The 24,338-nt window shown below is 48.2% G+C and overlaps 1 protein-coding gene and 1 long non-coding RNA gene across 2 annotated transcripts; both read left to right on the forward strand.

The window, feature by feature from the left end:
• Window positions 1-1,973: 1,973 nt before the first annotated feature.
• On the forward strand, window positions 1,974-2,718 carry LOC127332741 (uncharacterized). Its single transcript, XM_071825119.1, has one exon. It carries the CDS (start codon window positions 2,037-2,039, stop codon window positions 2,466-2,468), a length of 432 nt encoding a protein of 143 aa, XP_071681220.1. The 5' UTR covers window positions 1,974-2,036; the 3' UTR covers window positions 2,469-2,718.
• Window positions 2,719-15,260: 12,542 nt separating this feature from the next.
• Window positions 15,261-16,012, forward strand: LOC139835159 (uncharacterized). Its single transcript, XR_011750888.1, has 2 exons — window positions 15,261-15,350; window positions 15,428-16,012. It is a non-coding gene; the product is annotated as an uncharacterized lncRNA (long non-coding RNA).
• Window positions 16,013-24,338: the final 8,326 nt, after the last annotated feature.

Consider the following 24,338-nt stretch of genomic DNA (forward strand, 5'->3'; position numbering starts at 1 on the left):
CGGGCGACTCTCGCCCGTGACAGGCGGCGCGGCAGACGGCTGAGGCTGCAGGGGCCCGGGCGCCGACTTGCCACCAGCCATTGGCGGCTTCTGTGGCTTGCCGCGAGCAGCGGCGTTGGCGGCGGACAAGCTCAGAGAGGCATGTTTCACCTTGACGCGCTGTTCACGACCGAGGAGGCGCGAGTAAAGCTCACGGCGCGGAAATGGGTCATCACGACCACGGATGTTCTCAACGAGATTATCATAATCATCATCAAGTCCATTCAGAACATAGGTGGTGAAGTCCTCAGAGCGAAGCGGCTATCCGATGGAGGCGAGTGTGTCGGTGAGGCCGGCCATCTTGTTGAAGTAGTCCGTGATACTGCTGTCAAGGAGCTTGGTCTCACCCAGTTCGGTGCGAATAGCATGAGCACACGCTTGAGATTGTGAGGCGAAGCTGCTGTGAAGGGCCGTCCACGCATCCCGCGACGTAGAGGCGAAGAGGACCAGCGACGAAACGCTTGGCGTAGCGACGACTGAATGGCAGAAAGGATGACCTGATCTTGGGCCACCCATGTGTGATGCGCCGGGTGATACGGCGGCGGGCATGGGAGCGAGCCATCGACATACCCCTCCAAGTAACGACTCCGAAGGAGCGGGAGCACCTGCGCGCGCCACGACAAATAATTGTCTGGCGTGAGCTTCAGTGGGAGGAGGTGCGAGAAGTAGAACGGCGATGGCGCCGCCGGGTCCGTATGGGCCAGCGATGGCGGCGCGTAGAACGTCGCCGGCGGTGCCACCTCCATGGATGACACAGGGGCAGTGAGCGCCGAGGAAGCCCCATAGGGCAGTGCGGCGCCATCATACGGCGCCCCAGGATAGGCGCCATAGGGGGCGATCGGGGTAGCAGGGGCCCCGTAGGGCGTCGTAGAGGCAGCACCATAGGGCGGCTGCTGATGCACCGCGTAGTGCTGCAGGGGCGGCGCAACATATTGCTGCGAGGGCAGCGCACCATGGGGCAGCGCCGTCCAGCCAGACGGTGGCGACGGAGCACCGTAGTGCGGTGAAGAGGCGGCGCCGTAGATCGGCGCATACTGAGCGCCATAGGCCGGCGGCGGCAGAGGGCCACCGTACGGCGGCAAAGGCGCGTTGGTCGAGGAAGACAATCCACCGTTGGCGATCGGCGGTGACGGATCACCCTCAGCACCAGGGCCGGTGGCGGCAGATGAAGGGGCCGACCCAGCTAGGGCACCCGGAGGTGCGACGCCGGGGGCTGGCCACCACATGGCAAGCGGCCGGGAGGCGAGGAAGGGCGAGGCAGGAGCAGCGGCCGGGGCAGCCACAGCGACGGCGGCGGCGGCGGGAGCCGATGCGATCGGCACGGCGGCGGCGGGGGAAGCGGAAGCCATCGTAATCTAATCTGATACCATGTAAAACAAAGGGTTTTGGGAACTGCTCGACACCCAATATGGGTGTGGCTATCTCATATATATATGGGTACCAAAGGGGTACAATACAAGACATATACAACGCTACGTATATACAGTCTAACAAGTAGGTCCACATTAGGGATCACCGCATTTTGCAATCAAGTTTTGTTTTGTGTTATTTATTGAAACTATCGAAACTAACATATGTTATGATCGGCAATTCCGAGTTAATTGTCAGGCTCCAAGCTGGTTTTTCTTCAGCAAAAAAATGTCTATTTTACTTCAGTAATGCTATTTATGCTTGTATTCTACAATCTGTCGCGTCCTTTGACAAAATATTTAGTCTTAACAGCTGACCTAACAAGTGTATGTGTTTGCAGGGTCGTACCTGCGCACCGCACGTCGTCAGTGTCGTCAACTGCAGCCTGAGAAGAACTCTTTGCTCAGCTAAACGTTGAGACTCGAAAGCGCAAACATAAGACGGGAGTGCAGATAAGTAGATGGCCAAACTTGCTGCAAAACTCCAACTCTCTCGTTTTGCACCCTATAAGTAGCATGCATCACCTGTTACCTCTCCCACACCCAACCCACACTGCTAGAGTTAGCACACACTGCACGTCCATCGACATGTCTTCGAAAAACGCCGCTGTCTTCCTCCTCGGCCTGCTTCTCTCGTGCGCCACCATGAGCGGCACAGCGAGAATCTTGGAGGAGGAGACCGCTCCATCCAAGGACGAAGAGCACAAGCCCGAGCTGCCAGCGTTGCCCAAGGTTGAGCTGCCGCCATTCCCGGAGGTGCACTTGCCACCTAAGCCCGAGCTGCCGAAGGTTGAGCTGCCGCCTTTCCCGGAGGTGCACCTGCCACCCAAGCCCGAGCTGCCAACATTCCCGGCGGTGCACCTTCCATCTAAGCCCGAGCTTCCCAAGGTTGAACTCCCAACCTTCCCGGAGGTGCACCTGCCACCCAAGCCTGAGCTGCCCAAAGTGGAGCTGCCGCCAAAGCCAGAGTTGCCCACCCTTCCCGAGTTCCACTTCCCAGAGCCGGAGGCTAAACCATGAGGAATGGAGAACTGTCTTCTCAGTATTGTTGCCTTGCGTCTTCTGATTGCTCGTGCATGTACCTGTTGTTGTGTTGCTTCGCTGATGTGTTCGTTTAGTCGTGGTATTTGGCTAGTCTTGTGAGTGATGTGCTTATATATTTGGCATATATACGAGAACTGTTTCGTTCTCACTATTATCTTTCTTGTTTGTAAGAATACTTTGAAAATATGCATGCTATACCCTCAATGTACAGTTGTAATTTTCTCCATCCCAGTAGCATAGATGCACATTTTTTTCCAACTTACTGCTGTCCTTGCTCTGACATGTGATAATTACAGTCCAAAAAACGTACAACGCTCTTAATGCTGTGGCGGGAGGACAATATATGTGGATTGCATGGCCCTTTATAAACTCACTTGTGACGGGAAACACAAGTCAACAACTGCACATAGGGGGGAATAAGAATTGTACTAGCCAACACAACTAAAAATCCGAACACAAAATCAAAGCGGCGCCTTTTTGGTTTATAAGCCAAAATTAAAAAGCCAAAAATAAGCCCGACCAAACAAGATATGGCTCAAGAGGTTTTAAACGTGGACTAGTGAGGACCAGTGACTCGAGATATGGCTCAAGAAGGTTACATGGACAACGAGAGGTTAACAAGAATTATTAGATGAACTCGAGAAATTAGACTCTGATACCATAACAAGCTTCATGCACTAGCTAAACGCAACTAAAAGTTAGAGCTGGTAGAAAGAGTTAGATAATCCACATATACTTCAATGCATCTGGGGTGTCACTAGATTAAACGTTAAAGAGTTCATGGATGATTGAGCGAAAGGAGGTGAGATAAATATGGGGGTAAATATTTTTTTGAAAGAAAGGAAATATATTTTTTCTTAATTCATCGAATAAAGAAGAATCAACTAACACATATCTTGTGCTCGAAGCCTACAACCCAAGAATACAAGTCTAATTTCCTGGAATATGGTTACCCAATGCTTAGCGCCGACAAAACTCCAAGTCCTCCTGTGCTTTGTTGGGGTTGAAAACCACTAAGGCAATGGAACTCTTATTGTTGAAACTATATCCACATCAATTAAATTTACTCTCGCGATTGTTGTGACGAACTAAATCTTGCATATTCCCCTTAGACAAGTTTCTGTTTCATGCGATTAATACCCTTTTAATTTGAAAAATAGAGTTCGTAAGAGAAGTTGGTCAAGTGTTAGTTCTTTCATGCCCATGCCTCTTCGGTCTCGTCCGATCATTGAGCTTGGTTGAAGGAGGATGAAGAAGAGGGAGTAGGAAGAAAGAAAAGGCAGGAAAAGTTTGACCAGCAACTTGCTTGTGTTCTTGTACGATCATGGTACTTAGGACACAGCGTTTCGTCTTAGCTGCTGGCCTAACAATTCTTTGTGATCGCACGGTTCGTACCTGCCCTGCCTACAACATCATGGTGGCCTCAACTAGTCAACTGCAGCCGACAACAGCCGAAGAACTGTCTCCGTCTGTATTTACCCAAATCGTAAGCAGAATCCAGACATACACTCGAAATCAAAGCGCACACATCACACATGAACATGAAGGATAAACAAGTAGGCAACCAACCTTGTCTCGAAGGACCCTCGCTGTACACGTCAAGCGTATTTGAACTCTATAAGTAGAACGAAGCATCTGCTATCTTTCCCACATTTAAACCACACAGATAGAGTTACCGAGCTGCACAACCACACGCCCAGCAGTATGGCTTCGAGAAAAACCAGTATCTTCCTCCTCGGGCTGCTTCTCTCATGTGTTGCCATGAGTGGCGCTGTGCGGACCTTGCAGGAGGAGGCCGTTCCGTCCAAGGACGATGAGCACAAGCCCGAGCTGCCACTGCTTCCCGAGGTCGAGCTGCCGCCATTCCCGGAGGTTCTTCTGCCACCAAAGCCCGAGCTGCCCAAGGTAGAGCTGCCCTCGTTCCCCGAGGTGCACCTGCCACCCAAGCCAGAGCTACCAACATTCCCAGAGGTGCACCTTCCAGCCAAGCCGGAGTTTCCAAAGGTGGAGCTGCCACCGAAGCCGGAGATGCCAGCCATTCCGGAGTTCCACTTCCCAGAGCCGGAGGCCAAGCCATGATGATTGACTGACTGTCTTCACTTGTGTCCTTTCCTTTCCCCACTTTTGTACATTTGTATCCGGTTCTTGTGTTGCGCTTTTGTGTGATTGTTGGTCCGGGTTTTCCGCGAGTCTTGTGCGCGATGCGTGATCGGTGAATCATTTATCAGTATATCGCCTACTTACATGTCACTAGTAAGCTTGTCTCATACCGTGTCATAAAAAAATTGTGAATCCTATTTCTTTTTTAGCTTGCACATGTCTCCCCATAAAATTCACAATCATATAAGTATTTTATAATTACTTACACAACCATCTAAAAAAATTAAGCAACATTCTCCAAGCTAGTATCCGTCATTCTCCAAGCATTTATTTCTATCTAATATTATGATCATTCGATTTCGAGTATCGATCACATTTTACAATCTATGGTATCCGTGTCGTCTTCATCATTCTCCAAGTATCGATTTCTAAAATTATCATCATTAATTTATGAGTCCACAAAATAACAACTACCCCCTTCAAGCTGAAGGAGCTATAATAGCCCTAATAAACCACTATGAAGAGTGGTTTGTTTGTAAAACGTGTCATATGAATCTACCAAGTGGTAATCATAGCTACATTTCAAATTATGACTGAAATAGGTATCATGTCAGGTAGCGAATATATGCAGGAGTGTCAGATAAAATATCTTTCGTGAAGTATTTCATGAAATTTAACATCCACTTAAACCATAGGATGACATGCACAATTCTAAAATTTAAATATATATTTAAACTAATTATTAATAATTAATATAAATAGTTTTAACAAAACTTTCAAAATCCTCAAATGATCATAAACGAACATTTATTTTTTAAACCCTTGTGATAGGCACACACTCCATTGTTGTACGGGAAGATCGCACACACACAGCTAGTCAGACGAGCACGAAGATGATGTGTCGGCTCGGACGGAGAGGGCATCACAGCAGAGGTGGAGGGCATGTCAGGAGGAGCATCATCATCCTCACGGGGACGATGGGAATAGTGAAAGAGGTAGGCAAGAACCACCGTAGGTAAGGAAGGTGACATGTGAGAGGAAGGTGTGGAGGGTGGGGAAGGTGGTGAGGGAGGAGAGGGGGGTTAGGTGGGGGAAGAAGAAGTAGAAGGTAGGGAGAGAATCAGCGGAGCAGGAACCTGAGGCACGGGAGGAGGTGAGTCAGGAAACATGAGAAAGGAGATATCATTCACCGAAGAGGAAGAGGAGGAGGGACACCGGTAGAAAGGGCGAGACTCATCAAAAGTGACGTTCCGAGATATGCACATCCGACGACCAATCGGATCCCATCACTTATATCCCTTATGCTCAGAACTGTAGCCAAGGAAGACACACTCAACAGATTGAGCAGTAAATTTGGTGCGTTCGCGTGGAGCTAGAAGAACATATCAAACACAACAAAAAAGACGAAGCGTCGTATAATCACGAGTGCGACCAGTAAGACGCTCAAGAGGAATATCACCCTGCAGGGCTGTGGAGTGTTGAAGGTTGATGATATAGGTGGAAATAGACACAGCCTCAGCCCAGAAGTGAGGAGGAAGAGAGGCAGCGATCATTATCGCGCGAGCCGTCTCAAGCAGGTGGCGATGCTTGCGCTCAGCCACGCCATTTTGGGTATGGGCACCACGGCAGGAGAACTTGGCAAGAGTGTGCCCTACTCAGCAAGAAAACCACGCAACCAGCGGAGTCTGCCCGGAACACACGAATAGGCGTGGAAAACTGAGTATGGACCATGACAGCAAAACGCTTATATACCGAGAGAACCTCACTACGAGAAGTCATAAAATAGATCCAAGTGTGGCGAGAAAAGTCATCGATAAAAATAACATAGTAGGATAAACCAAATCAAAAGGATGCTGAGATACAGACTCACTGGTAGGATAAGGTAACTGATTTTGTTTACCAAACCTACAACCCTGACAACCCTGAAGCGAGACATCTCCTGAGACAGGCCCCAGAAGACCACGACGAAGTAAAGACGACAAGCGAGAACCACAAACATGACCAAGACGATGATGCCAATGCTGAAAGGAGGCGGGAGTGGAAGCAGCAGGCACATGTGGTGTGGTCGGTGAAGTGGTAGAAGAAGGAACATGAAGCCAGTCAATCTCCCAAAGTCCCTGGGAGTCACGGCACCGAGGGCCAGCCCCAACCAGTGCCCGAGTGTGAGTGTCCTGAACAGAACAAGAATCAACATCAAGAATGACCTGACAACCAGAATCAGGGAGTTGAGCAGCGGAAAACAAGTTCATGGTAAGACGGGGAACATGAGAAACATGAGGAACGGAAAAGGAGGGGTAGAAATAGTGCCACAGCTAGCAACATGAAGAGAAGTATCATCAGCAGTAAGAACATGAACAGGAAGGGGCAGAGGTCGAAGAGAAGAAAGAGAGGAAAAATCAGGCGACATGTGGAAAGAAGCTCCAGAATCCAGAACCCACGAGGATTTACTTGACTGTGTAGAGGAACTGGCCACAAAGGCAACAGTGCCCGTCGAAGCAGAGCCAGAGTGTAAGGGTACATTGCCCCTATGTGTGGTTTTGGTAATTAATGACAACCCCTATGGACTAATGTTTTCATTGAGTTTATATGAAGGAATATTTCATAGGTACTACTTGCATTCCATGTGTTGGATTCAAGTATGGATGCCATGAAGATTAGGATATACCTTGTGTATTGGCATCAAGATCATCGATTGGAGGATATATATGTGATATGATCAAGAAGAAGAAATGAAGATGGATTTCTTATATGGAATTCAATATTAGCCATGCTCTAGCTTATGTGATAAGCAATGAATGATCAAGATCTTGAGTGCTTGATTCCAAGTGAAGAATTCAAGTTATGGCTCTAAGCCGGTGTCATGATAGTCTCATAAGTTGAGCTATGGTTGACTAAGATTTAGAGCGTGCAAACAAATGAAGAACTCTATATACACCTCAAGATAGTACGATAGAGCATGAGAAGATACAAGGTTGACCAATACAAAGAGTGAAGAATAGATTCAAGTTTGGTCAACACATGAAGCATGAAGAATGTGCCACGAGAAGTCATGTGGTATGGTAAGCCGTGTCAATTATGCTTTATGAACTAACCCATCATATATGTTCCCTCGTGTTGTCTATGTGGGTTAGGTATCTTTCCATGGGCATGCATCAAAACTGAGATCTCATATAGCCCATGAGAGAATGACGTCAAGTGGTGATCGTCATCAAGGTTGAGTTGGGAAAGTTCAAGTTGAGCATCTCAAGAGGATCATATGTTTGAAGCTTGCCATCCATTTGGTGATAATGGGCATGTGAAGATGTGCATCAATGGAGCTTTCCCATCATGGTGTATGGGGGAGCATTTGTGAGTCTTCACGAAACAACAATGATCAAGTGAGGCATTCCGGCTTGAGTGGAGCTTGAAGAGTTATCATCAAGATCAAGCGGTATGCGCAAGGCAAAGGTATGGCCTTGCTAGGTTTCCATTTTACCGGTCTCATGGTGGTTGTTGGGAGACCGGGTTATAGGATAGATAGCCGCACTATCAAGAGGGGCTTTCAGTTGGGTAACTTGATCACATCGTCTTAGGGAGCTCAACCCTTTGAATACTTTGCATATCCATATTACTTCTTGGTGTTTCTTTGTGTGATGTTCTTGAGCTTGTTGCTAGCTTTACAACAAGCCCAAGTTCATCGAAAACGGAATCCGCATGCATCTTCTATTGCGTTTTCGAGTTTGGACGTCTTCACCGTTTCTTGACGGTGGGAGACTTCCTCTCTAGAATCTTTAAAAAAATCCTGTGAGGAGTCTCCATATTTCCAGTTTTTGTTGTGGTTCTATTTGTCGTTATCTTTTCAAAAAAATTGGTTTCATGTCAATTGGAGTTCGGGAGCATTTTATGTTTAAAAGGAAAAGAACATCTCTTCAGGGGTCCGGCTGGACGGCCGTGGCACCGGCTAGCCCGACACAAACCGGCTCCTGGACCGGTGCCAACCGGGCACTATCGAGTAAGGTTTCCAGCTTCGCCTGGTGCTGGTCCGCCCTGAGGTCCGGTTTGGACCGGCCGAGTCCGGCCCCTCGCCTGGTCTGACTGGCCTGTGGACCGGCCTCCCTGGCGCCGACCGGCTCCTGCTCCGGTGACAATCGGGGACATGTTCTGTATGTCCCCGATCCACCCAGGTCACGGCCCGGTGCCAGGTACGGTTTGGACCGGACGGTCCGGTCTGTGGCCCGGTCTGACCGGCCCCTGCACCGGATGGCCTGGCCCTAGGCCCGGTTGACCGGGCTCCTCGAAGGTTTGCTGAGATGGACACTTCCCCAACGGTTAGATTTCGGCTTGGGCTATAAATAGGCCCTGTTCCACCTTGGGCTTACCAAGTTCTTCCACTCTCTCTCCTCCATTGTTGACTTTGAAGAACTTTCCCTATCTCTTGATTCCCCCATGATTCTTGCTCATTCTTGAGGGATCTAAGAGAGGAGATCTAGATCTACAATCCCCACCAATCCATTTCTCCTCTAAGTGAGGGGAACCCTTTGGATCTGGATCTTGGAGTCATTTGTTGATTTCCTATTTGTTCTTCCTCTCTAATCTCATCCTAGAATTTGTTGATTTGGTGGGATTTGGGTGTGAAGGATTTGAACACCTCTAGTGTTCTTGCTTTGCATCATTGCATAGTGTTGAGCTCTCCACCACGATTAGTTCGAGTGAGAGACTGTGAGCTTGTTACTCTTGGAGGGAGACCTCCTAGTTGGCTTGGCGGTTGGTGCTCCAGTGATCTCTTCAAGGAATATTGTGAAGAGGTCCGGGCTTCTCCTTCGTGGAGCTTGTGAAGTGGTTTTGGAGCTTGCCATCTCCGGAATGGAGGAAAAGCTAACCATAAGGAAAGGGCCATTATCCTTCGTTGGTTTGGCTCGGAGAATAGGGCGAGCCTTTGTGGCGTTGGGGAATCCTTCGTGGGACCTCCACCTCTCCAAACGTGTCGTACCTTCTTGCAAAGGAAGTGAACACGGGAATACATCCCGTCTCCGCGTGCCTCGGTTATTTCTATACCCGAGCTTACTTTCCTTGTGATAGCCATCGTGCTTTAAGTACATATATCTTGCTATCACTTGTGCTACATATATCTTGTGCCTGTCTTGCTTAGCTCTAGTTGTTGTTGTTGCACTTAGTTGAGCCTAGCATATTTAGGGGTTGTGCTTGTAAACTAAAAATTAGTTTAACTCCGCATTCTTACAAGCCAAATCCGTAATAGTTTTTTAAATGCCTATTCACCCCCTCTAGGTGACATCTCGTCCTTTTACAGAGGAGGCAAGAAGGCGCCGAAGCCTTGCAATATCCTGCTCAGTGAAACCGGTGGTGACTAGCGCTGAAGGTGGAGCACGAGGAGGTACTCCTCGCTGCTTCTGGTAGCAATCGGACTCAAGGTGACCAGGCCCTTCGACAGTGAGTGCAAAACCGAGGAGGGCGAGGGCGGCCTCCACCGCGAGAAGGATGAGCTCCTCCAGTAGCAGCAGGCGCTGGTGTGGGTAGAAGCGATGGTGCAGGAGCAGCCGGAGACCGAGTGACAAGAACATATGGTGTCCCAAGTAGACCAGCACCACGCAGACGAGTCTCCTCAGCACGGAGATCATTCAACACCTCTGAGATAGGAACACGGCCTCGAGCAAACAACTGGGCACGGCGGGGTTTAAACTTTGGACGAAGTCTAGACAGGAACTCATGGATCCTCTAAAAATCCATATCTGAACTTACTGTCTGGCAACACTGGCAAGTACCACAGACATCACTGCGAAGTGAGTCAAGCTGGCGCCAGATCGCCGCACTCTGGGTGTAGAACTCATCAACATTAGAGTCACCCTGCTGAAGATCATGCACCTGACGCAACACATATAAATACAGAGAATCCCCGGAGGGCTGATAGCGCTGACGAAGGTGAGACCACATCTCAGCAACAGTAGCAAGGCCCATAAACTCAGAAGCAAAATGTGGCTGAACACTCTGAGAAAGAACAGTAGTAGCTCTGGCATCCTCATCATACCACTGAGTATAAGCTGCCAGACTATCCCGATAGGAGCCAAGAGCCTCGGAGTAAGCAAGTACATGCTGCTCGTATGCCTCATCAGCAGCAAGCTCGGTAGATCTGGCTGCCTCCTGAGCAGCCTGGGGAGCATCATCAACAAGGGCATGTGGCACTGGTGGTGGTGTAGGAGGCACATGAGCAGTGGGATGCGACGGACAAGGGACCTCGTCGGTAAGAACACCCCACAACCGAAGCCCACGTATGTGGATGCACATAAAGACAGCAAACTCTCCATAGTTGGTACCATCAAAGATCACTGGGCACCGAGGAATACTGACATAGCCAGATATAGAAGAAGCCATTTTTTTTGGAACGAGATCTAGATCTGCCAACCGGAGACAGAGATGGTCGGGCCAGGCAGCACGACGGGCGGCCGGAGCAAGGCCAGCCGTGGGAGGACCGATCGAGGGTGGGGCCGGCCGTGGCAATGCCGGCCGGAGGCGATGGCGGCGGGGGCGGGGCCGGCCGGCGGCGGGGGCGAAGCCAGCCTGCGACGGGGACGGCCGGGGCAGAGCCGGCCGGGGCAAGGTCGGCCGGCGGCGGGGGTGTCCGGAGCAGGGCTGGCCGAAGGAGCAGATCGAGCTCAATTTGGAGCTCTAAAACCGACGAAAATGGCCAATTTTTTTGGAAGATAACTCAATCCCGACGAGAACGGGAGAGGAAGAAGGAAGTGGAGCAGTGGCGGCCAGAAAGATCATCTGCGGCGGCGCGAATCGAGCACGGAGTTGTTGACAAGGTATCAACTTGTCAATGCCTATGGATTGTAGGCTAGGGTTTAGTTGGAAGTAGAGGGTAAGTAGATCTCGAAGGTTTCAGCCGGAAAGTACTCGACGAATATGAAAACTAGGGTTTGCAGACAATGATTCGATTCCCTTTTCGTCCCTCGCCTCCCCCTTTATATAGGAGGTGGAGCCGAGGGATTCGTGCTATACAAGTTACAGAGTCCGGGACGGTTTCTAACTCATCCCGCCAGATTACAAATAACACTTCCTATTACAACTCTTGACTTTCCTTGATATATATTGGGCTCCCGAATCTTCTTATTCTTCGGGTAGTGGGCCTTCAGTAAACCCCGGGTACTATCTTCGGCAGGCCCATTTGGGATGCCTATGTCAGTAGCCCCCGAGATTTTGCTTGAATCGTAGAATCAGGGAAAATCTCCACTGTTTATTTTTATTCGAAAGCTTTAACTTTTTTATATTTCTTCACATAAGATTCTATATTGTACAGGGATAATGGTAGTTGGGGCTAGTTCATCTGACGGATCAGGTACTAGTTAACTGCTCTAGTGGCAATCCGCAAAAACCTACTTCAAAATCACGTCCCTGGACATGATCTCGGGATACTGGTGTAAACTTCGACAGGTGCCGCTTAAGGTCTTACCATTCTGTCGAGTCCCAGTCAAATTTATCGGGTACCTAACGCGTCCGTTAGGATTTTCTTCGTATCTGCTGATACGGATAAAAGTAGCAGAGCGCAGTCTTCGGCGATGCCACGCCCAGCAGAACGGATCTGGGGTCTTACCTTCGCAAATTTGCGGCATTCAGAAATTGATCGCAACTTCGGCGTTCTGAGAATATATTGTCGAGTGCTTGTCCGGCTGTTGGAATGGCACATTTTATCGAGTCAAATATGACTTATACTGCTCTCCCGATGGGAGTATATGTAGAGTTAACTACAACTCGAAATATACTCTCTTGCTTTTCTATTTTTCCTTTGTTAATTTCATCGGGCACGCGAACAGCGTTCCCGATGGGAGTAGCCCCCGAGGCTACAACCAAGAACTTGTGCTTGGTTGTAGGCTCAACATTTTAATCCACCTTGTCGCTATATTGTCATTATTTCCCAATATGATATTTTTCTTCTTCTCTCTTTTTTATCTCTCGGGTGCGCGAACAGCGCTCCCGATGGGAGTAGCCCCCGAGGCTACAGCCAAGGACTTGTGCTTGGTTGTAGGCTCCCGCAATTTCTATATTTGTCATACTCGAAAATTTACTTTTTTCCGAAGTAGCCCCCGAGCATTTGGGCAAAAACTTGTATTTGATCAAAGGCTCCCGAAGTATTGAATAATTCTTCCTGTCGCCAATCTTCTTTAACTTTTCTTATCGACATGCTTCCCTTAACCAAATTTACTTCATCCCTCTCGAATAGTCGTGATCTTTCTGCCCTGTGGGTCCATTGCTTCCACCACGTTAACACGTCGTGCAAGTGGGGGACACACGTCCTCCGCTTTTTCTGGCGCACGTACAGTAACGCCTATCTCAGTAAAAATACCTTTTTACCCTTGTATCTAGAAGATCTATTCTCACCATACGATTTCCTCATCCAACGGCACACTGCTTCACCCGATTCTTATATAAACCTTTCTTCAACCTCCGTTCATCCCCTCGCTTGCGCCGCTCACCTGTTCCTCTTCGCAAAACTTCTCCTGCGCCCAATCTCTCTCTGATTTTCCGCACTCACACACATTGCTCTGTCATTGCCATTGATGCCACCGCGCGCGCGTCTGACTCGCCACAGCACTCCGGAATCCAAGATGGCCGCCGAGGATCTTGAGTGGGAGAGATCCAAAATCTCCAACCAAGACACCAACATGCTGAAGAGGCTTGGCCTCATGAAGAAGGAGGACGCCATCCGCTTCCCTAGCGAAGAAAGCTACCCCAAACCTCCAATGGAGTATCGGGTTAGTTTTGTTGATCATCTCATCCGCGGCCTCTCGACCCTAATCCACGATTTCCTCCGCGGTCTTCTTTTTGTTTATGGGATTCAATTGCACCAATTGACTCCCAATTCCATCCTTCATATTTCTATTTTCATCACACTTTGCGAATGCTTCCTCGGAATCCCTCCCAATTGGGCTCTGTGGAAACGCATCTTCTGCCTCCGCCGCAATGGCTCCCACAACATCACTTATAACATAGGTGGCGTTGTTATCTGTGTTCGCACTGATGTCGACTATTTCGACGTCAAATTTCCTGATTCTGTCCAAGGATGGCGCAAAAAGTGGCTCTACATTCACGAAGAAAGCGCCAACTCCGTTGAGCACAACATAGTTCCTTTCGACGGAAGTGCCAAAATTCAACGCCGCCGCTCCTGGGATGCCGAAGCTTCCGAGGAAGAGAAAAAGGCGACAGAGGCGCTCATGTCTCGTATTCGCCAGCTTCAAAACACTCGAGGCAAAGAGCTTTCTGGTGTTCAAATCACTGCCTATTTCCTTAGGATTAGGGTGCAGCCTCTTCAGGCTCGCAAAAATCCCCTTTGGACATATTCTGGTAAAAATGACGCCAACAGAATCTCCGGTGATCTTTCCACCAAGGACTTGGAGAAGTTGATTCAAAGACTTTCTCGCCTGGGTAAAGACCCAATTCCTTCCTCTTGTCGCGTGGAACCGTACAGCGCCGCCAATCCACTCCCCGAGGTATTTTGTCTTGCCGAGTTTTTACCTTATTTTGCACTTTCTCTGCACCTCATTATATTGTCATCTCTTTTAATTTTCCTTCTGGTCACTATTTTTTACAGAACCATCCTACCATGACTTCCCTTCCTCCTCTTCCGGAGGGTGGAGAAGTCGAAGAACAGGCCATCGTTGCCGAAGATACTCAAGGTTCTTCTATTCGCGAAAGTGAAGTCGCGGGTTCTCACAAATCTGCGGCTTCTCATGAAAAAGAAGTTGAGTCTGAAGCCAGTGAATCGACGCAATCCCTTCCTCCTGCTGTTTCTCCCAAGAACAAAAGGAAAAGGACTAATGTTGAAGATTCTGGCACCTCTAAGGCTGAAGAAGTTGTTCCTTCTCATCCGAAGGCAACTTACGATCTTTATCTTTGAATCCCTCATCAGCTCGTAAGTCGTCTTTATTTCTCTCTATTTTTGTACTCGAAATATTTAGCTTGTCCTGCTTTTTATGCTGCCGATTTTTTGATTATTAGCGATGACGAGGAAGAAGTTCCAACTACTGACGTGGCTCCTCGGACAAGCACGTCACGTACTGTACTTGCCTCAGACACGCTAGTTGAAGGAGAAGAAACCTCGCCTCCTCAACAAAACGTCGTCACCACTACTCCGCCATCAAGCCCCCTTGCTCCTTCACCAAAAAGGGCAAGGGTTGAAAAGATTATTGAACCTGCCCCTCAGTTGGGCAGTTCGTCGACTCTGCTCCTAGATGATGTAAGCTTGTCGACATCTATATTTTCCTTATTTTGTTTTTTCACACCTTTTCTCTTTTTCATGCCGATGTTTTTCTTTCTGTGTTCACGTTGAACAGCCTATGATCAAGGATCTTCTCCGCATCGGTTCCCAATTTGTTGGGTACCGGGAATATGCTAATAGAGCCGAAGGTAACGACTTTTGTACTTGCTGTTTTTCCTTGATTTTTTACTCTTGGTGCTTGTCGCGATTTTTGATCTTTCTCCTCTCTTTTTTCATATCTCGACAGAGAAACTTGCAGAGGCTAACGAACGCGCCGACGCACTTTCTCGAAAACTTGAGCAAAGTGAGGCGGCTCGCAAGAAAGCGGACCTCGCTGCTAGCAAAGCCAAGACCGGCCGATGAAGCCAAGGCGAAAGCTGCTGGTGTCGAGGAACTGCAGAAAAAGCTGAAGGATGCTACAGCTGCTTTAGATGAGCACAAAGCTGCGCAAGCTTCTCGTGAAGAAGGAATCCTCAAGCGCCTGAAGACTCAGAGTCGCCGTACTTTCGGTAATTTTACTGCTCCCTTCTATTTTAGGAGAATCTTTGTTTCTTGTCTTTTCACTAATACTTTGTTTCCTTGACAGTCCAAACAAACCAGGATTTTGACCTGACGAATCCTGTCGATGATCCGGTCCTTGACGCACTTTCCTATCTGGAGCTTCATGGGTCCGAGATTCGTGAAGGTGTATCGAATGCTAATGCAGTATTGTCGGCATTGTTCCCCTACTTCTTCCCGAAGAAGGAGGAGCCTGCGACTTTCCTCAACCTTGCCAAGATGTTCAATACACCGGAAGATCTTGGACTGAAGATGCGCCAAGAGAATATGAAGGTTGCCGTTGAAAACACTGTCGCCTTGGTTGCTGACAGTCGACAAACTATCGACTGGATGAAAGTTGGCGACACCGAGCAAATAGAACAATCAAGGTGGAAGTCGCTGATCAAGGCGGCCAAGCCCAACACGAAGAAGATCTTGGCCTATCTCGGGATTAAGCCAGCGTCGACTCCTAGCTCGTCAAGGCCGGAGGTCTAGTTGCATGCCTCTGTTTTTCTTTGTTTCTTTTGCTTTTGTCGCCAAAGTAGTCGTTTAGCGACACGTATTTCCTTAGCTCCACTGTAATGCCCTTGTAATTATTCCAAGAGATTAATGAAAAATTCTATCTTTGCTTGTCGTTTGATTTTATCCTGTTTATATTTCGATTGATATTTGATAACTATACTCCAACTTCCGCTCCTTCCAATGTGTCGCCTTCTTCTTCTCACGCGAGAACTTTTGCGATATCGCACTGTCGACGATACCTTGTCGCAAGAACTGGACAAACTTCGACAGCTTCGGTATGCAAAGAAGCAAACACTTGTGATGATGGAACAATCTCGCAAGTCATCCGAAGCCGAAAAAGTTGCTCTCAGCAAGCTCGCGAGGCCGTGGCTGCCAAGGAGTTTGCTACTTCCGAGGCTGAAAAGGCGACTACTCGAGAAAATTTCATGCTCGAATTAATGAATGAAGCCAGTGCAGATATGTCGGGTATGCCTGTTTCATCCTCTGATATCTTTCATCTTCATGCTATTGTCTCTTAAAGGTTTCCACTTTGTTCTGATAGGTGCCTTTGCGATCTGCTGCCGAGGAAGAGAGAGTAAGTGCTAGGACAAACCTCCTTGTTAATATTTACCTGGATCATTGTTCTTTTTTTTGGGCTACCCCGGAGAGGACCCCCCAAATTGTCACATTTAAAGATAGCACCACTCAAAAACCCGATTTCCTTGACTTACGTGCCAAGACCTTGTCCATGGTTTACAACTCCATGTTTCCTCGGGCGTCCAACCAAAAACTCTTCCTGAATTGATGGAAAGGTTTAAGGATGCTCGCAGTATCCATGATTTTGTCAGAGCTCAACTAGTAGCTGGCGCCAGATTTGCTCTTATCATGCTCCAGATCTGCCACTCGAAACTTGACCTTACCCAGGTTGTCGAGAAGGTTCACCAAAAGGTAAAACGTCGGAGAGTTGGTGTTGACAGGATTAACACGAAGGTTACGCCCATAGCCGAAGAAATGATTGAGGACCTGCTTCGGATGGATGCCGACTTTTTTGCCGATGGCCATTATGCCGATTTTCTTGGTGCTGCTCCTGAGGAAAACAGAGTTACTCTTGATGACATACTGAATCAAGACTAGTTATTTTCTTCTTGTAGATATTTCTTCTTTGTAATCCATGACTATATTGTAAAGCAATCATTATATTTCTCTGTTTGTCTAGCCCCCGAGTGTTTCGGTGACTCTTTATTATATTTGTATATTTGCGAGGTTTTAAACCAAGGCATATATATACTTAAGGTGAATATGAGCCCCCGAGCTTTTTACTGAGTAATATTTTGTATTTTTATTGACTCACGAGGTATTTGAATACCAAGGCAAGGTTTTTCTTTTGTCGATGAACTATATTGAAATTCGTCGGAGCAAAGATTTTGGTCATGTCGATAAAGAAGAAAAGTTATATTGTCACTATCTTTATTATATTGCAGCACCGCGAGCCTGCCTCATTAAAAACCTTCTCCGGCCCCACTCGGTGCCCCGAAAAAGGAAAAGAGTGCGTCTGAAAACTCGCGGGCGTTTCAGTACATTGAAGTTTTACAAGGACTATATTTCGACTCTAGGCGTAGAACCGCCTAAGTTGCGCCACGTTCCGGGGTTTGGCTCCTCCACCCCTGTCTTCTTGTCCTTTATCCTATATGCTCCTCCTCCGATTACTTCCGTGACGATGTAAGGGCCAAGCCATGGTGACTCGAGTTTTTCATGACTTTTTTGCGTGAGCCGAAGAACTAGGTCGCCCACCTGAAAAGATCTTGGCCGCAAACGTCGGCGTGGTAATTCTTCAAGTCCTGTTGATATTTGGTTACCCGAGATAATACTTCATCTCGAGCTTCATCAAGTGCGTCGACGTCGTCCTCTAGCGCTCTTCTCGATGTTTCTTCATCATATTCAGCGACACGTGGAGAGTTGTGCTCTATCTCGATTGGTAGTCTTTCGCTCCATGAACCAGAAAAACGGAGTTTCCTGCGTTCTTGTGTTTGGTGTTGTTCGGATGCTCCACAACACGCTTGGTAGTTCTTACGGCCAGGTATGTCGAGCTTTTTCCAGTGGTCCTAACAAGCGCTTCTTGATGCCATTGCAGATGATACCATTGGCTTTCTCGACTTGCCCATTGGTTTGAGGATGTGCAACTGACGCAAAATTCAGCTTGATACCCACCTCTTCGCAATAATCTTTGAATTCATGGGATGTGAAGTTACTGCCGTTGTCTGTGACGATGCTATGGGGCACTCCAAATCTGAAGACGAGGCCTTTTACGAATTTTACTGCGGATGCTCCATCTGGTGAATTTATCGGCTTCGCTTCTATCCATTTTGTAAACTTGTCGTGACTACTAGCATGTACTCCTTTCCTCCTGGCCAGGATTTGTGTAACTTACCCACCATATCAAGTCCCCATTGAGCAAAGGGCCATGACAATGGTATTGGTGCTAGCTCTGCTTCTTTGGAGAGTGAGGTTTTGCGGCAAACCTTTGACACGCGTCGCAAGTTCTTACTATGTCCTTGGCGTCCTCGATTGCTGTCAACCAGTAGAATCCTGCTCGAAAAACTTTGGCTGCGATAGCTCGACTACTTGCGTGGTGGCCACATATTCCCTCGTGTACATCCTTCAGAATTATTCGTCCTTCCTCCCGTGTGACGCACCTGTGCAACACGCCTGAAATACTTCGTTTATACAATTCTCCCTTGACCACCGTGAAAGCTTTGGAGCGTCGAATTACTCGCCTTGCCTCAACTGGATTGTCGGGTATTTCTTTCCTCAGGATGTATGATATGTACGGCTGCATCCACGGTATCTGTATCACCATGACCAGGTCCTGATCTTCTTCTTCATCCTCTTGCTTTTCCTTGGTAGCCCCCGAGGGTTTCTTCTCCTTCTTTTTTGATTTTGTCGACTTAGTGGATCTCTCTCGTTATTTCTTCCAGAATACACAGGCGGGACTGCAAGGCATTGCGACCCGATGTTTGCAAGAACATCGGCTTCGTCGTTGCTCAATCTGCTAATATGGTTTACTTCGCATCCATCGAACAACTTCTCGAGTTCGTTGTATACCTCCTTGTATGCCATCATGCTATCATTGACTGCATCACATTGGTTCATAACTTGCTGTGCCACCAGCTGTGAGTCGCCAAAGATTTTTAGTCGAGTTGCTCCGCAGGCTTTCGCCATCTTCATTCCATGTATGAGAGCCTCGTATTCTGCTTCATTGTTAGATGCGTTAGGGAACGTCATCCGGAGGATGTACTTCAACTTGTCGCCTTCAGGTGATATGAGTACTACTCCTGCGCTTGACTCCTTCGATCTTTTGGACCCGTCGAAGTTCATGGTCCAAGTTCTCGATAAATCTGGAGGTCCTGTATTTTGCAACTCCATCCACTCTGCGATGAAGTCCGGCAATATTTGCGATTTTATTGCTTTTCTTTTTTCATACGTGATGTCCCGAGGGGAAAGTTCTATTCCCCAAAGGGAGACACGACCCGTAGCTTCTGGGTTGTTCAGTATATTTGACAAGGGAGCTTCATTGACCACTATGATCGGATGTGCCGAAAAATAGTGGCGCAATTTTCGTGCTGTCGTGAATACTCCATATGCTATCTTTTGGTACTGCGGATACCTTTGTTTAGATGGTGATAGAACTTCGCTGACGAAGTATACTGGCCTCTGCACGCCGTGGAGTTTCTCTTCTTCTTCCCTTTCGACAACTAGCACCGTGCTCACCACTTGGGGTGTGGCTGCGATATATAGCAGGAGGGGTTCCCTTTCTTTTGGTGCCACCAGAATTGGCGGTGTCGAAATTGTGCGCTTCAAATCCTCGAAAGCTCGTCGGCTTCTTCGTTCCACTGAAATTTATCTCCTTGTTTTATCAAAGCGTAGAACGGCAGTGCCTTTTCTCCCAGCCTAGCGACGAATCTACTCAAAGCTGCGACTCGCCCCGTTAGCTGTTGTATCTCCTTCAACTTTGTTGGCTTCCTCATTGTTACGATAGCCTGTATTTTGTCGGGATTTGCTTCAATCCCTCTTGCTGATACTAGAAACCCCAAAAGTTCTCCTGCTGGGACGCCAAAGGAACACTTCGTCGGGTTCAGTTTGAGGCAGAACTTATCAAGGTTGTCGAAGGTTTCCTTGAGATCCTCGATCAGTGTTGCCCCCTTTTTTGATGTTATGACGACATCATCAATGTATACTTGCACGTTCTTCCCAATCTGTGTCGCCAAACACTTCTGCATCATCCTTTGATATGTTGCTCCCGCATTTTTTAGACCAAAGGGCATTGTTCTGTAGCAAAACACGCCGTAAGGTGTAATAAACGCGGTCTTTACTTCATCATCTTCTTTCAATCTGATCTGGTTATAACCAGAATATGCATCCAGGAAGGAAAGACGTTCACATCCAGCCGTGGAGTCGATAATTTGATCGATCCTCGGGAGGGGAAAGTGATCCTTTGGACAATGTTTATTGACACACGTAAAGTCGACGCACATGCGAAGGACCTTAGTGTTTTTCTTCGGCACCAGCACAGGATTTGCTACCCATGGGGCTTCTGAGAATATCTCTTTGATAAAACCAGCTTCTTGTAGTCGATTAATTTACGACGGCATGGCTTTGCGGTTTGGTTCAAAAACGTCGCAAAGGTTGTTTGATTGGTCTCGCTAGTGGATCCAAGTTTAGGTGGTGCTCGGCAAGTTCCACAGGTACTCCTGGCATGTCAGCTGGACACCATGCGAAGATTTTCCGGTGCTCACGGAGGAACTCGACGAGCGCGCTTTCCTATGCGATATCCATGTCGTTTTGCGATAGATGTCGTCTTTTTTGGGTCTGTCGGGTGAATCTGCACCTCTTTTGAATTTTTCTCGATGCGAAAGTTGATTCTTTGTTTGGCCTTCCAATGTCTGGCAGTACGTCGTAATCAGTCATGCTTTTTGACGCCAAGTACTCAGCTTGCATCCCGAAGGTTTCTGACAACCGGTGGAAATCCTTGTCGCACTTATCGGCTAAGGCAAAGCTTCCTTTAACTGTGATTGGTCCCTTTGGTCCAGGCAACCTCCACAACAAGTATGTATAGTGTGGCACTGCCATAAATCTAGCATATGCTGGTCGTCCCAACAGAGCGTGATATTGCGACGGAAAATCCACGACTTCAAACTCGAGCCTCTCGATTCTATAATTTTCTCGGGTCCCAAACTGAACGTCGAGATTGATCTTTCCCAATGGATAACTTGGTTTCTCCGGTGTGATGCCGTGGAACCTTGTGTCTGTTGGTTTCAAGTTTGCTAAGGATATGTTCATCTTCCTCAATGTATCTGCATACATAAGGTTTAAGCTGCTGCCGCCGTCTATGAACACTCGAGAGACGTCAAATCCCGCGATAGCTTCTTGTGAGAATAAGTGCCGATTGCCCTGGTCGAGGAACTTGCTGCGGATGATCTGCTATTGTGAAGCCGATATCTTGTCCCGACCAATTAAGGTACTCAACTGTTGGTGGAGGCATTTTCTCTGCCATAAACACTGTCGTGAGATTACTTTACGAGCTCTATTGGACGGCCTTCCCTTACGAATCATCAACACTTTGCTCCATTGGAATTAGGATCAACATAAGGTGGTGGTGCAGGTGCTGCCGCTATTCTGAGCTGATGCCGATTGTCGTCTGTGTCGCGGGAGGAAGCGGCAAGTGAATCTCGCCACGGGTTCTCGAGGATTTCTCTGTGCTGCCCGCGCATTAGCGTTCTCTCGCATACCGCAACATTGTTTGAAAATTTCGACAATCCTTCTGCAAGTGCCACGACTTGTCTTTTTCCGTTCTTTGTCGAGGAAAAATGCATCCGGCACGGTCCATTCATCATCTCTTCGGGGGACACGAAAGGTCTTGGGAACCTAGGCCCGTTATTTTGCTGTTGCGTGAATCATCCACTGTTATCACCTCGCTGCTCACTGCTTCTCTGGTAATCATCTCTGTTGTTTCCTCCTGTATTTGTCCGAAAACCTGCCGAAATTTGTCCTGGAGCGTCGTAGTTACAGTACGTCCGAGGAAATCTTCGCCTCGGTTGATAGTTTCGACCGCGGTCCTCCTGCGCGACTGTGTCGTTTGTTGTGGACAGCGTCTTCTCCATCTGCCCATTTATTTGCTATCTCCATTAACGCGGATACTGTCTTTGGATTGGTCCTTCCCAAGTCTTCGACGAAATCTCCACGCCTGACTCCTGCGACAAACGCATCTATTGCTCTCTCGTCAGATATATTTTCTGCCGAGTTTTTAATGATATTCCACCTCTGGATGTACTTCCTCATTGGCTCATCTGGCTTTTGTCGACACGCTCTCAACTCCTCTAACGACGCGGGTTTTTTGCACGTGGATCTAAAGTTCTTGACGAACACATCCTCGAAACTTTCCCAGCTGTCGATGGATCCTGGAGCGAGTTTCTTTATCCAAGATCGTGCGGCTCCACTTAAATGCACCTGGATACTTTGCATGGCTGTTGCCCTAGTTCCTCCTGTGAGCTTCACCGTCTCTAGATAGTCGATTAGCCAATCCTCTGGATCTTGAAGGCCGTCGAACTTCTTGAAATTATCGGGTAACTTGAATCCTGAGGGGACTCGAGTTTTCCGGACTCTCCTCGTAAAGCATGGCAAGCCACACATATCTTCGTCGGTCAATTCCGGAGATTGCCGATGATCCCTTCTGCTTTGCCGCGCTCTATCGACTATTGCCTGTGCTTCTTGTGTCTCTTGCTCCACTTGGCCCTTCGGGTCTTGCCGTTGCTGCTGCAGGTCGTGGACTATTTTGCCTTGCCGCTCCTTCGGGAGGCGTTGATACAAACGCTGTCCCCATAGCTCCAACTCCTGCTACCGCCATATTGTACAATGTTTCCCTTGGATCACCTGGAGGTGGTTTAGACGCAAGGATAAAAGCATGTGTCGCCATATACCCAGCCTCTGGTGTCTTAGGGATGATGTTTCCTCTTGTATCTATCGACATGAAGGACATGTCGAGGTTCTGGACCAAGTGCTCTCTTTCTGCTTCGGGTATGTGTTGCAGCCTTGATCTTGCTCTGTTCCGCGCCTCCCGGTGGCTATCACCCGTAGTTCTAGATTGTCGACTTAGATCTGCCCTTCTCTGCTGGATGCGAAGCTGCCTCCTTTCTCTGTTCAACTCAAGTCTGTTTTTCCAATTCCCTGGCAGCTCGTGCGAGCCTATATTGATATGCTTGCAATTCTTCTGGTGTGGCTGTGGTAGCCATTGGTTCTGTGCCGTTCATAGCTCTCGCGGCTCTGTCCCACGCTGCCTGCGAAAGTTGAACTCTATCTCGCGGCTCTGGCCCGACGTATTTGTTGCCCAGGCCTTGTCGTAGATTGGAAGGATCGACGTATGGATTTCCCAAACTGTCGAAAGCCTCAGATGTCTCCTCTTGATCTTCAATGGCGTAAATCTGATGATACTTTGTACTCAGATCTACGTTGGGTTTGGTGACATCATCGTTGAGATTGATGAAGACCTTGCCCACTGTGAGAGATTTGTCGATGAAGTCGTAACTGTCGACATCGCTTGAGCCATCGCTTATATATGAGTCCGCAGATGACTCAAACGACATGTCGTTGAAGATCTTGGCGAGTTTCTCTCTTGCTCTGGTGCTGACGTAGCGTGTCGCCGAGATTTCTTCTCCTCCTGACTCGGTTGACGATGCATAGTTTGAAAAATCGGAATCGACCACCGACGATCCCGACGAAATCGGAATCTCGACACGATACGATCCTTCCTTCTCGACGCGAAAGTGAAACCTTCCGAACGTCATCTCCATGGGCTCCGCCAGATACGCATATGCATCCAAACGGGAGGGTGGGTGAGGAACAAAATCGACAAGACCAGCAGCGATCTGTTTACCTCGATCCATTGTGTTGCTTGCGGTTGACGATGTCGAAGATCTTGAGCGTGCCATCGAGATCAGCTCCTTACGCCTCTAGTTCCCACAGACGGCGCCAATTGACAAGGTATCAACTTGTCAATGCCTATGGATTGTAGGCTAGGGTTTAGTTGGAAGTAGAGGGTAAGTAGATCTCGAAGGTTTCAGCCGGAAAGTACTCGACGAATATGAAAACTAGGGTTTGCAGACAATGATTCGATTCCCTTTTCGTCCCTCGCCTCCCCCTTTATATAGGAGGTGGAGCCGAGGGATTCGTGCTATACAAGTTACAGAGTCCGGGACGGTTTCTAACTCATCCCGCCAGATTACAAATAACACTTCCTATTACAACTCTTGACTTTCCTTGATATATCTTGGGCTCCCGAATCTTCTTATTCTTCGGGTAGTGGGCCTTCAGTAAACCCCGGGTACTATCTTCGGCAGGCCCATTTGGGATGCCTATGTCAGTTGTAGCGTGCAAAGTGCTAAGCCTAGAGCTGTGATACCATGTTG

This window comes from Lolium perenne, chromosome 2 (assembly GCF_019359855.2).
Source record: "Lolium perenne isolate Kyuss_39 chromosome 2, Kyuss_2.0, whole genome shotgun sequence".
NCBI classification, from domain to species: domain Eukaryota; kingdom Viridiplantae; phylum Streptophyta; class Magnoliopsida; order Poales; family Poaceae; genus Lolium; species Lolium perenne.